The 14,292-nt window shown below is 43.2% G+C and overlaps 1 protein-coding gene across 13 annotated transcripts in view; it reads right to left on the bottom strand.

The window, feature by feature from the left end:
* Frmpd3 (FERM and PDZ domain containing 3) overlaps nucleotides 1–14,292 on the bottom strand; it is a 149,840-nt gene that overhangs the window by 33,984 nt on the left and 101,564 nt on the right. For all 13 annotated transcript variants that reach the window (XM_052736746.1, XM_052736716.1, XM_052736706.1 and 10 more), the window contains 5 exons: nucleotides 12,016–12,147; nucleotides 9,567–9,686; nucleotides 3,857–3,993; nucleotides 3,399–3,525; nucleotides 1,216–1,305 (listed from right to left, as the gene is read on the bottom strand). In XM_052736746.1, coding sequence (XP_052592706.1) covers nucleotides 1,216–1,305; nucleotides 3,399–3,525; nucleotides 3,857–3,993; nucleotides 9,567–9,686; nucleotides 12,016–12,147 — 606 coding nt within the window. The remainder of the gene's footprint in view (nucleotides 1–1,215; nucleotides 1,306–3,398; nucleotides 3,526–3,856; nucleotides 3,994–9,566; nucleotides 9,687–12,015; nucleotides 12,148–14,292) is intronic.

Below are 14,292 nucleotides of genomic sequence, written 5' to 3'. Positions count from 1 at the left end.
CCCGGGAACCTCTTAAGTCTGCCTACAGGCACTTTGATAAGCCAATTGTCTCCAGTGTGCCATGCTAGCACGACAGTGTGTTCCACAGAGCATGACAAGCACCTGGAGCCAATCAGTAAGATGATTTGAATTTCTTTTTACCAAAGTCAACTAGACTGGAGTAGTCTTAGAGATGGTGCCAGCTGAGCCCTGCCCCAGAGCATCACTGTGCAGTGCAGGTTCTGGGTAGGCAGGGGGCAGTGTGGAGACTCAGGAAAACTGGGCTAGGGGACTATGGGAGTATGTATATGTAAAGGCAAACAAATAGAGTAGGGGTTGGCCAAATATGGCCCATCACCTGTTTCATATGCCTCAATGGTTAAAAATAAAATTTTAAAACATTTTTAAAAGGTTGGAAAGAAGTCAAAAGAACCATATTTTTGTCACATGAAAATTCTGTGAAATTCAAATTTCTGTGTCTCTAAATAGTTATTGGCACAGTGTAAGCCCCATTTGTTAATACATTGTAGTTGTTTTCACGCTAAGACAGCAGGACTGACTGGCTGCTACAGAGATCCATTTGATCCACCAACAAAAGGCAAGCATATTCTCTATCTGGCTCTTTACAGACAAGGGTTGTCAAGCCCTGGAATATAGGAAGGGGGCACAGAAGGACTGATAAGGGGCGTTGAAAGCAGATGTAGTTGGACCTCATTATCTATAGGGAATTGGTTTCAGGACTCTGTTGTAGATACCAAAATCCATGGGTGCTTAGTTCCTATATAAAATGGCATAGCATTTGCATATCATTTGCACATATATTCTTGTGTACTTTTCAGAAAGGGTCTTATATATGTAAGAATGGCCTCAATCTTGAACTCATGATCCTTGTTCTTCAGTCTCTAGAATGCTGGGATTACAAGCATGCAATATCACATCTGACCCTACTGTATGCTTTAAACCCTCTCAAAAATACTTACAATACCTAACACAGTGCAAATATTGTGTACATAGTTGTTATACTGTTATGTCTAGATAATAATGACAAGAAAAATGTCTATACATGCTCAGTACCAATACATTTTTTCTTGGACTATTTTTGATCTGCAGTTGGTTGGATCCGTGGATGCAGTGGATGCTTTGAATATGAGAGCTAACCGATTTTGTCCCTCCAACAAAGGGCTGGTTCCCTCCCCCTGGCCCCACACCTTGCCCCTCCCCCATAGTCCCACTGACCAGGCCTACAGTGTTGAATAAAACACCAGTGAAGGTCGGAAGTTCATTCAGAATTCGAAGGTACTGGAGCTTTGCTTGAATTGCGGAGCCCTGTGGAAACAACCCACCTTGAAATAAGAATCCAGAGGAGCACAGAAAAACAAGCCCACATCCTCAAACACCTCTTATGGCAGGTGCTAGTCATCAGCCTACTCTGTGGAAATGAGAAGGGCCTGGGTAAAGTCGGAAGGAAGTTCCAGTTTGGATGGCTCTCACCTTCAGCATTCCACCTACCTTTCTAAGCACTCCTCAGACCTCTTGATCCCAGCACCTAAAGTATCAGTTGAATCTGTTTGTTCTTGCATTAATTCAAGCACTTTGCCCCAACTCTGACATCACCCAATCGATGCATCTCTCCTAAGATCCTTCAGAACCTTAGTCTCATTGACACTGCCAATCATGGGGTCCCACTTGTTGCCTTCATACTGAGTACTCCCAAGTCCCAAGCCTGTTCTTCCTCTGGGCTTCCAGGTCTCTGTCAGCATGGCTGGGGCAACTGAGCTAGAAACCTGTGAGGGACACAGGACTCTCCCTTCATACTCTGATCTGCGGAACATCAATACTCTCATCTGAGGGCCATCAGTCACCAAATCATATTTATTTTACTCCCCCCGCCCCCCCGATTTCATCTTGAATGGATCTACCTATTTTTTTTGCCCTCTACCACTGCTTTGACATTTCTTCCTATGTCAGGGCTTTGGGAACTCAGCTTCTTTCTCTCAGTTACCCCCACCTAGTGTTAGTGGGAAAATCCTAAAACATAGTAAAGTGAATCACATCAGTTTCCTGCTTCAGCTCCTCCATGGCTCCCTGCTGCCTACAGGATTGTGTGTAACCCCTTTCTATGGCACAGAAAGCCCTCCAAGAACTGGCTCCTGCCAACCTCCCTAGTCTCCCTCCTGTCTCTTCCTCCACCAGCTTCCTGTCTCTTATATTCTGTAGCTTTGCATAGGCTGAACCATTTATTTCTTTCCCAGCTACCATGACTCCCATGGCCGGCTTCTGTAGAGGTGGATCTCCTGGAGGAGAAAAGTCTTCCTCTTAGTACTGCTTCTAGCCATTCATCTAGACAAGTTCCTATCTGTCTATCTTTCAAGTCTCAGCCCTGGCACTAAATATGCCAGTTCTTCTTCTCCTAGCCTGGGCTTGGCATCCGTTTCTCCTGAACACTTGCAGAATACCAGTGCCTGCTGCTTTGTGGTGGGAATTATGGTTTTATTTTCCTACTTGACTATGCCTGACTCAAGGGCTAAAGCCAGGCTTTCTTTCTTTTTTTCTATGAAGAAAAAAAATCTTTGCTGTGGAGATGGTGGTGAGCACTGGTGCTCTCAGCCAAGAAAAAAAAAAAAGAAAACAATCTGATTAAACATGCACAGTAAGGTGGGAATGGCTTAGCTCTCTGGGGAAATTTGCATCTTAAAAGGGAAGCTAGTTGGTAATTCAAGAAATCTGGAATGGGTGGCATATATGGGGGTGATTGTGTCTCCTGTCTACATCTGCATGCTGATTCTAGTATTTGTCACCATCCTCCAGCCTCTTGGGCAGGAAGCACAAGCAGATGGCGTCTTAGCAGCCTAAGAAGGCCCAGCAGGGCCTGGGGAGGTGGGAAAGAAGCCTTTCAGAGGCAAAGACTGGTGTCTCCTAGAATTCAGAAGACAGCCCAGCAGTGGCCCCAGCTCTGTGTCAGGCTTTCATCTCCTAAGATTCCCTAGTTTAGGACTGATGGATTAGGAAGCTAGTGAGGGACAGAGCAGTCACTCTCATGGAAAATACGTGCCTCTCTCAGGGGCCAATGCCTTCCACAGGACAGGTGCACCATCAGTACTAATTGGTGAAAGACCCCAAGAATGACCTTCCTTATTGCTCCTTTCTTTTTAAGGACACAGTGGCTTGCAGTGATGTGTTGCTAAGCCTATTTGGACAAAGTTTGGGTTTTGAGCAAACTCCTTTCCGTAAATGCCTCACACCTGGCCAAGCCAGATGTGTACCCTAGTCAAAAAGAATGATGGAATGTGCACCCAAGAAAGAGTGGCAGATTGTGCACTTGAGTCAGAAAGAGTGGTAGAAATCCCCAGAGTACCACCCAGGACCCTTAGGAGGCCTCTAGTGTTTAAACATGGTGCCCAATGGTTTCCTCTGGGTACCTTGGTGCTGCTAGAAGGATGCATTTGGTGGGCCTTCAGTTGTTGAGAGAGAGATTTCCGAAGGTTCTTCTCTTTGATGCCCTGCAGGAGGGAGGGGGGAAGAAAGGGTTCCAGGCCCCATTCCTTCCTAAAATCAGAAGAAAAGCAAGAGATTAGTGAGAGAGGCAAAATGGGATCAAGGGAGGGAGAGATGGCAAGAAAGAATCTGAGTAACTCTGAGAAGCAGAGATGGAGAAACAGAGACTAGGAAAGAGAAAGAAGGATAAGGACCGGCAAGCTGTGACCATGAGTACCCAGTAGAAACTATAGCTCTAAAGCATGGTAGGCTAGGTATCAGGAATTCAAATTCTTACCCCTATAGAATGGCTATGACCTTGAACAGCAGAGCACAGCTCAACAATTGAACCTTCTCATAGACAGCTATTTGTCCCCTCCAGTAGGGCCCTTTCACAACTCACTCCACATTCTTGAGTGTGATCTTCTGACTAGGCCGAGTGGCTGAGACAGTGATATAGATGTGGAGGGCAGCAAGGTCCAAAAGCATCTCTGGCTTGGGGTCCATTCCAAAGCGTTCTCGGATCACATCATTACGACTCTGTGAGAGAGGGCAGACCAAATCCATCAGTTAAAGGAGACACCGCTTCCCTCTCTGCTTCCCTGGCTTTCCCCCTGGGTCCCAGAAAAGAATCATGCCACCAGCAAGACATGATGGAGCAAGTGAAAGAGAGGGCTGCTGCCCTTGGGGAAGAGCCAACAGGGGAGCCTTAGGTCACAGAGACACTATGTGCTTGGTTCAGCAAATATTCGACACTCTTCTCAGAGGCAGGTCACATAATAGCATGACACAATGGGTAGAAAAGCCCGGGTTGCTGTGCAGGTGAGAACTGGCTCGTTCCCTTTCTTTCTCCTGTTCGAAGAGACATCTTGCTCTTTGGGGTTCCTGTACTCAACCACTAGCCATACCAGGCTCTTGTAATAGTCCAGATGAGTACAAGGAGAGAAAGACACCGGGAGAGGCTCTCTGTGGGGCTCTGGTCCAGAAGCCCATGATGAGGAGCAGTTTGCAGAGATGGAGCAGACATTCTGTTCCTTGAGAGCCAAAGGACAAAAACATTGATGGGTCGATATTCCTTATGCTGTCTTAGAGGGAATACCTTATAGGTGCTAGTCAAGGGTATAATAGATAACCTTCCAAACTCTAAAGGTCAGCACCCCCACTACCGATGACTCCACCTTCATTTGAACAGCTGTCCTTTGGTTGAGGTTGTAATGCAAAGGACCCTGGGACTAGGGAGCCACAGTGGTATCACTACAGCAAAGGAAAAGAACAGGAAAAGGATACTTCAGCCCAATGTGGTGGCTCATGACTGTAAATAAATCCAGCACTTTGGAGGCTGAGGCATGAGAATTGGAAGACCAGCTTGGGCTACACAGTGAGTTCTAGGCTGGCCTGGTCTATAAATCAAGACTGTATCAAAAGGGGGATGAGTGAGAAGAAAATAAACACTTATTGTTTATCTATACAGAAAATCCAGTAGACTCTACAAAAACCCTCTAAAACTATTTGCTGAGTACAGCAAAGTTAGAAGGCATAAAAATCACTCTAAAAATGTATGTCTATAAGCTACCAACAAACAATTGGAAATTGAATTACAAATCTAAATCGTTGCTGGGTGTCAAGGCTCATGTCTATAATCCCAGGACTTGGGAGGCTGAAGTAGGAAGATGGCTCCATACTTCAATACTAGCCTGGGCTACACAGTTCCAGACTAGCCTGAGTTATAGAATTAGACTATGTCTTAAAAACAACAGCCGCAGCAGCAACAACAACAAAAATAAAAATCATTTATTATGGCATCAAAATAAGAAATAATTGGGGATAAATCTATCAAAATATGTGAAAAAAATCATTATATCAAAACTTATAAAACACTGCTGAGGAAAATCAAAGACCTCAGTCAATGTAGAAATATTTTGTTCATGGACTGGAAGACTCAGTATTGTTAACATATCAATTCTTCCTTAATCAATCTACAGATTCCACACAATTCCAATCCAAATCACAGTAGGATTTTTAAGAGAAATCGACAGGCTGATTCTATAATCCCCATGAAAAATGCAGAGGGCCTAGAATAAATGACAATTTTTCAAAAGAAGAACAAAGATGGGGACAAATACTATTTGATTTTAAGACTTATTAGAAAGCCCTAGTTATCAATAGAGTGTGTGGTTGGCATAGTGATAGACAGGTAGATCAATAGAATGGAATAGAGGTTCAGAAAGAGATCTACAGATACACAGACAACTGCTTTCCCACTATATCTAGATGTTTTATTACTTACACAGACTGCTTTTTAATAAAAGTATGAAGGCAATTCAGAGAGGAAAGGATAGGCTTTTCAATGAGTGGAGCTTCAACAACTGTGTATCTATATCTATATGCCAACATACACACACATACACATACATGAATACACACATCCACATCCATGAATACACAATACACTGGATAGATGGATACACACACACACACACACACACACACACACACACACACACACACACACGATATGATACCAGAAAAGCTATCTTTAAAAGAAAAGATTAACAAACCGGACTTCATCAAAATTCAAACATCTGCTCTATGAAAGACACTGTTTAGAGACCAAAAAGGCCAGACACGGACTGGGAGGAAATAATTGCAAATAACATATCCAACAAATGACTGTTTCCAGAATACATAAAGAACTCTCAAAACTTGATAATAAGAAAACAAATAACCCAATAAAAAGGCAGGAAAATGATTTGGATAGATATTTCATCACAGAAGATGCACAACAGTGAACACATTAAAAATTATCCAACACCACTAGTTACTAGGAAAATGCAAATGGAAACCTTGAAGAGATACTGCTATACAATATTAGAGTGAAAAAAAAAGACTGACTATACCAAGAGTTGACAAGACTGGAGAAGCTAGAACTGTAATACGTAATGGATAGGAATGTTAGATGGTACAACCACTCTGGAAAATAGCGTTAGAATTTCTTTTAGAAAACTAATCAAACCATTATTTTATTAGCTATTTACCCAATAGCAAAGCAAGCACACATCTATGCAAAGACTCGGACATGAACACTCATAGAAGCTTCATTTGTAATTGCACAAATCTGGAAATACCTCAAATGTCCATCAACATGTGTAACAAATTCTGATACCATGATGAATAATACTCAACAAGAAAAATGACTGAATGGTGGTGATGCACAGGCCTTTAATCCCAGCACCCGAGAGTCAGAGGCAGGAGGATCTCTGTGAGTTCAAGGCCAGCCTGGTCTACAAAGTGAGTTTCAGGACAGCCAGTGCTACACAGAGAAACCCTGTCTTAAAATAATCAAACCAAACCACCCCCACCCCCAGAAAAAAAAAAACTGAAGAAAATCAGCCAGTTCAAAATAAGTATACATATTGTATGGTTTAATTTACATAAACTCTTGGAAATGAAAACAAATCTATAGTGACAGAAAGTCAGTCAGAGGGTGCCTGGAGGATGAGTTACACAGGAGCCTGAGGAATGAATGTCAATGACATTGGATATGTTCAATATTTTGATTGTGGTGATGGCTGTGGATGACAATTTATCACAGTGTTCACTTTGAACATGTGCAGTTTGTTATGTGCCAATTAGACCTTGGTTAAAAAAACTGAATTTTTTTTAAAAAGGGAAAATCCAGATGAAGTCCATATTATCATAAATATCGTGCTGGGCACGATCTTATCATCAAATTCCAAAGAATGAGAACCAAGGCAATCCCTGGAAGTTTGAGTGAAGAAACTCAGGACAAACAAAATGAGAACTAAACTAAACCGCACAACCCATTGTGCCCCTAGAGGTTTGGCAAAGGAACTTGAGGCTGAGAAATGTTCTTAACATTTTAGGTTGACAGAAAGGGCAGAAAGGACAACTGCGGTGGCTCTCATTGCAGTCCCAAGTGACAGCCTGGGAGACAGATAAGTTTGTTTTTTTTCCTCATCAAGTGCTGCATATGTCCTGTGGGCACCTAAAGCCCAACATGGCCTAAAATGAACTTAGCCTGTCTCCAAGCTCATGGCACTGCCTTTATTTGCTAACGTGAGGACTGCTACCATCTCTACCAACACTCAGCAAATCAAAGCCTTTACATCTCCCCAGAATCCCACTCCAAATACCCCATTGTTCACAGTCCTGATTGTGGACATCACTTTTTCTCTGGATAATGACCAGGTGACTCCTTTTAGCACTCTTACCCACTCCTCAGCAGAATTTCTTTACCTTGACTGCTCATTAGAATGAGTTGAGATGCTTATTAGAATAAGTTGAGATAATTAAATAATGCCAATGTTTGGGCTCCACTCCTAGATTTGGGGTGGGACAGAATATATTTTTTCCTAGGTAATTCTTTTTTTTTTTTTTGGTTTTTCAAGACAGGGTTTCTCCGTGTAGTTTTGGTGCCTGTCCTGGATCTCACTCTGTAGACCAGGCTGGCCTTGAACTCATAGAGATCCACCTGGCTCTGCCTCCTGAGTGCTGGGATTAAAGGTGTGCACAACCACCTCTGGTGGTAATTCATTTTTAAAAATTATTTTATGTGTATGTGTGTTTGCCTGCATAATTGTCTGTATATCATAAATGTGCCTAGGCTTTGGATCCCCTGGAACTGGTGTAACAGATGGTTACGAACCTATATGAGTACTAGGAATTGAACCCAGGCTTTCTTGAAGAACCACTGAGCCATCTTTTCAGCCCCCTCCCAGATAATCCCAATGTTCAGGTAGGGTTAAGGAACCATTGTTCTGAAGTGGTTCCAGTGTCTCAAGAGCTTTGGGCATGGGGAGGGGGTATTAAACTCTCACAGAGAACTGGACATGGTGATGCCTGCCTGTAAACCCAGCACCTGGAAGGTGGTGGCAGGAGTATCAGAGGCTCAAAGTTATCCTTAAGATATATAGTTTGCCGGGCGGTGGTGGCGCACGCCTTTAATCCCAGCACTCGGGAGGCAGAGGCAGGCGGATCTCTGTGAGTTCGAGGCCAGCCTGGTCTACAGAGCTAGATCCAGGAAAGGCGCAAAGCTACACAGAGAAACCCTGTCTCGAAAAAACCAAAAAAAAAAAAAAAAAAAAAAAAAAAAAGATATATAGTTCATTTGGGGTCAGCCTGGGTCACGCGAGACCCTGTTTTGCTTTGTTTTGCTTTAATCTCATTGAGCCTGTTCAAACAGATCATTGGGATAAGGCCCAAGAATTTACATCTTTAACAAATTTCCAGTTGATGATGCTGTTGGTTCAGGGCCCACATTCTGAGAAGCACTTCCCAGCTTCCAGAATAAAGTCTGCTCTCTGTGGCCTACCAAGCATTCACTCCCTGGTTCCCAGCTCTCCAATTTCATTTTCTATTGCTTCTTACATTACATCCTGTACTGAAGCTGCAATAAATCACTTCTGTTTTTTTCTCGTCAGCATGCCTTTGAAAATGCAAGGGCTCTTGCTTGGACTACAACCCCTCTTTTCCATCTTTCTACGTAGCAAACATCCACTCATTATTTACAGCTAAGAGTATACAAATATCTTTCCCTCTGTGAAGCCTTCACTGTCTTTCTCTCCTGTAGGGCTGGCAGACTGCTTCCTAGGTCTCATATTGACATTGAACCCTGTTGTAGTTATAGTTATGAACATAGGAACTCTAGTGAGGAAAGTGTATCCTTTCTGCCCCTCTGATTGTCAGGACCCAGCATAGGACTTGACCCGGGATATGGGCTCAATAAATATTTCTGGATGCAGTGAGGTCAGCACCATCTCCTTACTGAACTTAGGGATTGGGGGTTGAGAGTTCATGGAATGCAAAAGAGCTTGTTAAACCTTGGGATTCTGTGAAAGCACCAGAGTTCCTGGGACTGCATGTTTCTGAAAACTGATGGGATCTGAGCGGACAAGTAGACAGCACCTTGACAATCAAATTCAAGTCACCAGACTGGCCAACTTGACAATGGTCTACAATAGTAGCAAGAAAGGAAAAGGCCTTCAGAGCAAGCTGAAGGTTGACCTTACATGGCAACTTCATTGTGATGGCAGAAGAGCCTGCCTGCTTGTTTGTTCACTGCTCTATCTTTGTGTCCCCAAGCCAGACTCTACCTGGATGTATAGGTACTCGAAAGCAGCAGGATCCCGACGCAGCAGCTCCACGGGGTCTTTGGGAAAGAAGCTGATTCGGAAGAGGCATTTCATTCCATGATAGTGTGTCCGCTGTACCACCTGAAACCCCAGGAGGAGAGGGTGGAGAAGAAACCATAGAATCAATGACTGGGAGGGGGCAGGCAGCTTGGTGGCTTCTTAAAGTAGGTGTAGGGATGAGCTAGGCTGTTGTTTCTCACTTCTGTTTCATACCTGGCAAATTCATATTGAGTATTCCTCTCTCATCCTGGGTTTTACTTTCCCTGGTTTCAGTTACCCATAGACAACCTCAGTCCAAAATAGAAAATTCAAGAAATAAACAACTCATAACTTTTACTATAATATAGTTTTGTAATTACCCTATTTTTATATTATTAATTTATCAATGAAGCTTTTTTCTTTTGAGACAGGACTCACTTTGTAGACCTGGTTGGCCTTGAACTCATAGAGATTCCCCCTTCCTCTGTTTCCTGAGTGCTAGGATTAAAGACGTGTGCCACCATGCCTGGCTGTGACTAGTATTTTTAATCACTTTTTTAGGACATGGTCTTTATCAAGAATGAGGTCTATGCAGTAGCTCATGCATAATCCTAGTACTTGGGAGGCTAAGGCAGGAAGGTCATCGCAAGTTTGAGGGTAGTCTGAGATATATAGCAAGACCCCATTGTTTCATTGCCCCTACAAAGAACTGAGTCTAAGTGCTAAGATGGGAGTGAGGGGGTGAGGGTCCTGAAAATGTATCAGATTCTTCTTGCAGACAGGCTTAGCATCTAACAGACTAATTGATGCTTAGAGAGTTCAAATCGAAGACTGAAAAACCTCATTTAGAGATACAGATGAAACATGCTGGCAATATAATGGTAATTGTTGAAGCTGGAGATAGACACTAGGGTTTATCATATGATATTTCATATATATTGTGTATGTTTGAAAAATTTTCATAATAAAGAAGTTTGAAATCCCATTTGGAACAAGATGCCACTTTGACTCAGAGGACTATTTGTTGGCTAGGGTAGGAGGTGCCTCAGCTCTCTAAACAGATACCACCTTTCCTTTCCTACCTGGATTGTGTTTGAGCTGAAACTTGAATCTCTCTTTCATAAAATATTTTCTTTTCTGTGTGTATCTGATTTGTTTGTTTTGAGACAGAGTCTCACGTATCTAAGGCTGGCCTTGCACTCAAATTCGATGTTTAGTCAAGGATGATGTTGAATTTCTGATCCTCCTGCCTCTACCTCCAAGGCTTGGGATTACGGGTGCATAGCACCATACCCACTTTACACAGCAATAGGGATCAGAAGGGTCTGATGTATGCAGGCCAAATATTCTACCAATGAGCTTCATCCTCAGCCTTGTTTCTCTGCTTTGTAGCCCAAGCTACTGTAGTACTCTTTATGTAGCCCAGGCTGACCTCAAACTCCAGATCCTCCTGCCTCAGCTTCTCATATACTAGATTCCAGGAGTATGCTATCTCGATGGGCTGCTTTATGAGTTTTGTTTGGCTTCCATACACTTTCTAAAAGCTGTTTTTTCTAACTGTCCTTCTTCAGCTCTTTCCCACCCTACCAGGGAATGCCGATTGGCCCTGCTCACTTCTCTGATGTTTCCTGGTGGTTCAATATGGGTGAAATCCAATATAACAATCTTAGATTTCAATGGTCTTTTCCCATATGGTGTGGCTAGGAGGATGAGATAGTTTGTCCTCCTCTACTTTGGAAGATGATGGGGATGATGTGCTACCTATTCTTGACCCTGCGCAGTTCATTCCCAACTACTACTTGATTCTAGTTCTGACCTTTCTGTATCACAGTCCTTATCGAAGAGGCCAAATTTTTTCTTAGGAAGCAGTGTTTCCAGGAAACAGGAGAGTTGCCAATAGAGACCAAGACAAATGCCTTTGTTAGGTCACAAAGGGCATTGTCAAAGGTTCTCTAGAGATGGATAGTGAGCCCCTCAGTTAAGGCTGGGCTGTGGCTCAGAGGAATAGTGATGTACAAGTCCTTTGATTCCACTCACAGCAGTATACACACACACATACATACACACACAACATACATAAACACATACACACATAGGCACATACATATACACATATACATACACATACATATGCATACATACACATATACACATATATACACACATATAAACATATATACACAATAAATATACATACACATATGCACATATATACATACACACATATACATATACATATATATACAGAACACATATACACATACATATAGACATACACATGCATACACACACTCCACCTCAGGTTAGAATTGTGACTTCTGGGAGCTAGTTGACTACATCATGATGAATTTTCTAGTTAAGCAATGTTTTGGGTGCTCTTCTCTAGCATTGGTTATACACAGCAACAAAGCCAGGATAAAGGGTGACTTACATAAGCCAGAGGCTGCTTGTCTTGGAGAATCAGGAATTTGTGATTCTGTTCTGGCCCAATATACTCAAGGACAAGAGCAAAATGCTCAATGTACCTCAGGGAGAGACGGTCCTGTAAGGTCACCATCACATCCTGTAGAAGAAAAAGAGCCTTGAGAGGAGGCATCTTTTCTGACTCTGAGTTACTCAAAGTAATGAATACATGAGAAAATATTGGAAATCAAGCACAACAGTCCTGTGAAAAAGGCTTTGTGGTGGCCCAGATACTGAGTTCTGGGACTAGTAAAGGGCCTCATGAGTGTTGCCCAGTAGCCTGGGCCCTGGGGGAACACCAAAGATTCAGGAGGTGAATGTGTGTGTCCTTGAATTTCCTCTGGTCAGACATATGGTGAATGGATGTTTCCTGCCTCCTTCTGTCGCTTCCTCCCTCCCTCTTCCTACTCTCTCTCTCCCTCTATTAGATAAATCATTTCCTGAATGCTTATGGAGTTCAGGCACTGTGCTGGTTCTCTGCTCACCTCTCTTAAGTCAGAATGTCCATTTGGGTTTGTCTGTCAACTCTTATGGATGAGCAAAAGCCAAAGCTACATTTCTGTGATTAAGAAGTGTACTATTTCTGGATTCATAATCTAAATCAAATGACTTGAGCTACTGGCAAAATGTTCATTTTTGGCCATAGCTAGCTTTTATAGACGATCAATTTAGCAACTTGAAAAAATATGTCCACAAAGAGGAACAATGCCACGTGTCTGGAGTACAGTCATAGAACTGACTACTTTTGGGCTCCGTCTGCTCTGCTGCCCTACTTTTAATACTAGGGCGTCTGACAGCATATTGGTGGGGGCTGCCCAAATGTCAGTTTTGAGGCGTCTGCCATCTATTTGCTGTGGCTTCAGCATACACACTGCAGTGTATACATTTGCAAAGTCAGCATGTCTCAACCCCCAAAGGCTGGAGGGAAGCAGGTTTGGGAGTTCAGAGCTCCCTGACAGACAGGGCTGCCAAAGTATCCCCTCTATGTGAGATGCTCAGTCATTTGAACAGAGGACGGCAAAGTGCTGGGTACTTGAGAGGATTTCTTTGTGCTATTCATGTAGTCACAGAGGCTTGAGTGTTACTAGAACCCTGGCATAGATAGATCTGGTTTTCTTTGCAGTTAAGTTACATTGACATTGTGGACAGCCAAGCCAGTGATTGTCAACTGGTGTTAAATGTGTAACTGCTGCCATACCAGACTGTCACTTTATCCAGGTACCTCTTTGCCACAAGTGGCTTGGAAACCTGTCAAAAATCTAACGAATAGCCGTGCACCTTTCCTAAAGTGCAGAGCGAGACTGAGTGTCAAAGTTTAGCACTGCCTGGATGCCACAATGGTAGTGGCAATTTGAGGTAGGGAGTGCTCTGAGCCTCTAAGAGGAAGAGAGGTTGGTCAGTGCTCTAGGGTATTGAGAAATCCACAATGAGTATATTAGCCCATGAAGAGACACAAAGGAAGATTCTGGCATTGGGGTGACCTAGTTCTGTCTCAACATCTTTCATAGCCCAAGACCCTCCATAGCCAAGACCATGCCATAACTTCCTAAGAGTACACTTGGGTCTTAGGCTCCTTAGAGGTACCTAGCTTGGCCTAAGCTTTCCAAAGAAACTTTGGGTAGGACAATTTAATCATTCAGGGACTGTTCTGTCTCCTGGAGGACGCTTAGCATCTCTGACTTTGAGATTCTAAATGCCAGTAGCATGACATAACATGGGATGACCCCAAAACACTCTTAGACATTCCTTAAACCAGTATGGGAATGATCTGTAAACTCCAGTAGAAAAACACTGGCAAGGCCATTCTGAACACTTGATCATTCCTCTGAATAAGAGTTTTCTAGCTGAGGGTAGTTCTTCCTCTCTCCTCTATTTCTTTCCCAAAGGGTCTCCCCTTGTAGCCCAGGCTGGCCTTGAACTTATAATTCTCTTGATTTAGCCTCCTGAGTACTAGGTTTACAGGTTTGTGTCACTGTACCTGATGGGATTCTTTATTTATAGGGTCATCTTGGCCCTTGCATGGGAACCACAGGACAGCTGTGGGCCAGGTAGGTTTCTTGGGCAGGTGTCATAACTGCCCAGATTGCTGGGCAGCATTGGTTGCATAAGAACATTCATTCCTGGGTTGGCATTCTCCTTCTGGCGAGAGTCCCGAAGAGTCAGGGATAGCTATTTCTGTCCCACTATAGAGTGAACCTCGGGGTAAACTGTATCACACTTCTACTCTTCAGGACTAAGGAATCAC

This window comes from Peromyscus californicus, unplaced genomic scaffold (assembly GCF_007827085.1).
Source record: "Peromyscus californicus insignis strain IS unplaced genomic scaffold, ASM782708v3 Scaffold_10__1_contigs__length_136768540, whole genome shotgun sequence".
NCBI classification, from domain to species: domain Eukaryota; kingdom Metazoa; phylum Chordata; class Mammalia; order Rodentia; family Cricetidae; genus Peromyscus; species Peromyscus californicus.
The sequence above is the reverse complement of the archived record's forward strand: the minus strand, read 5'-3'. Positions and strand labels throughout refer to the sequence as shown.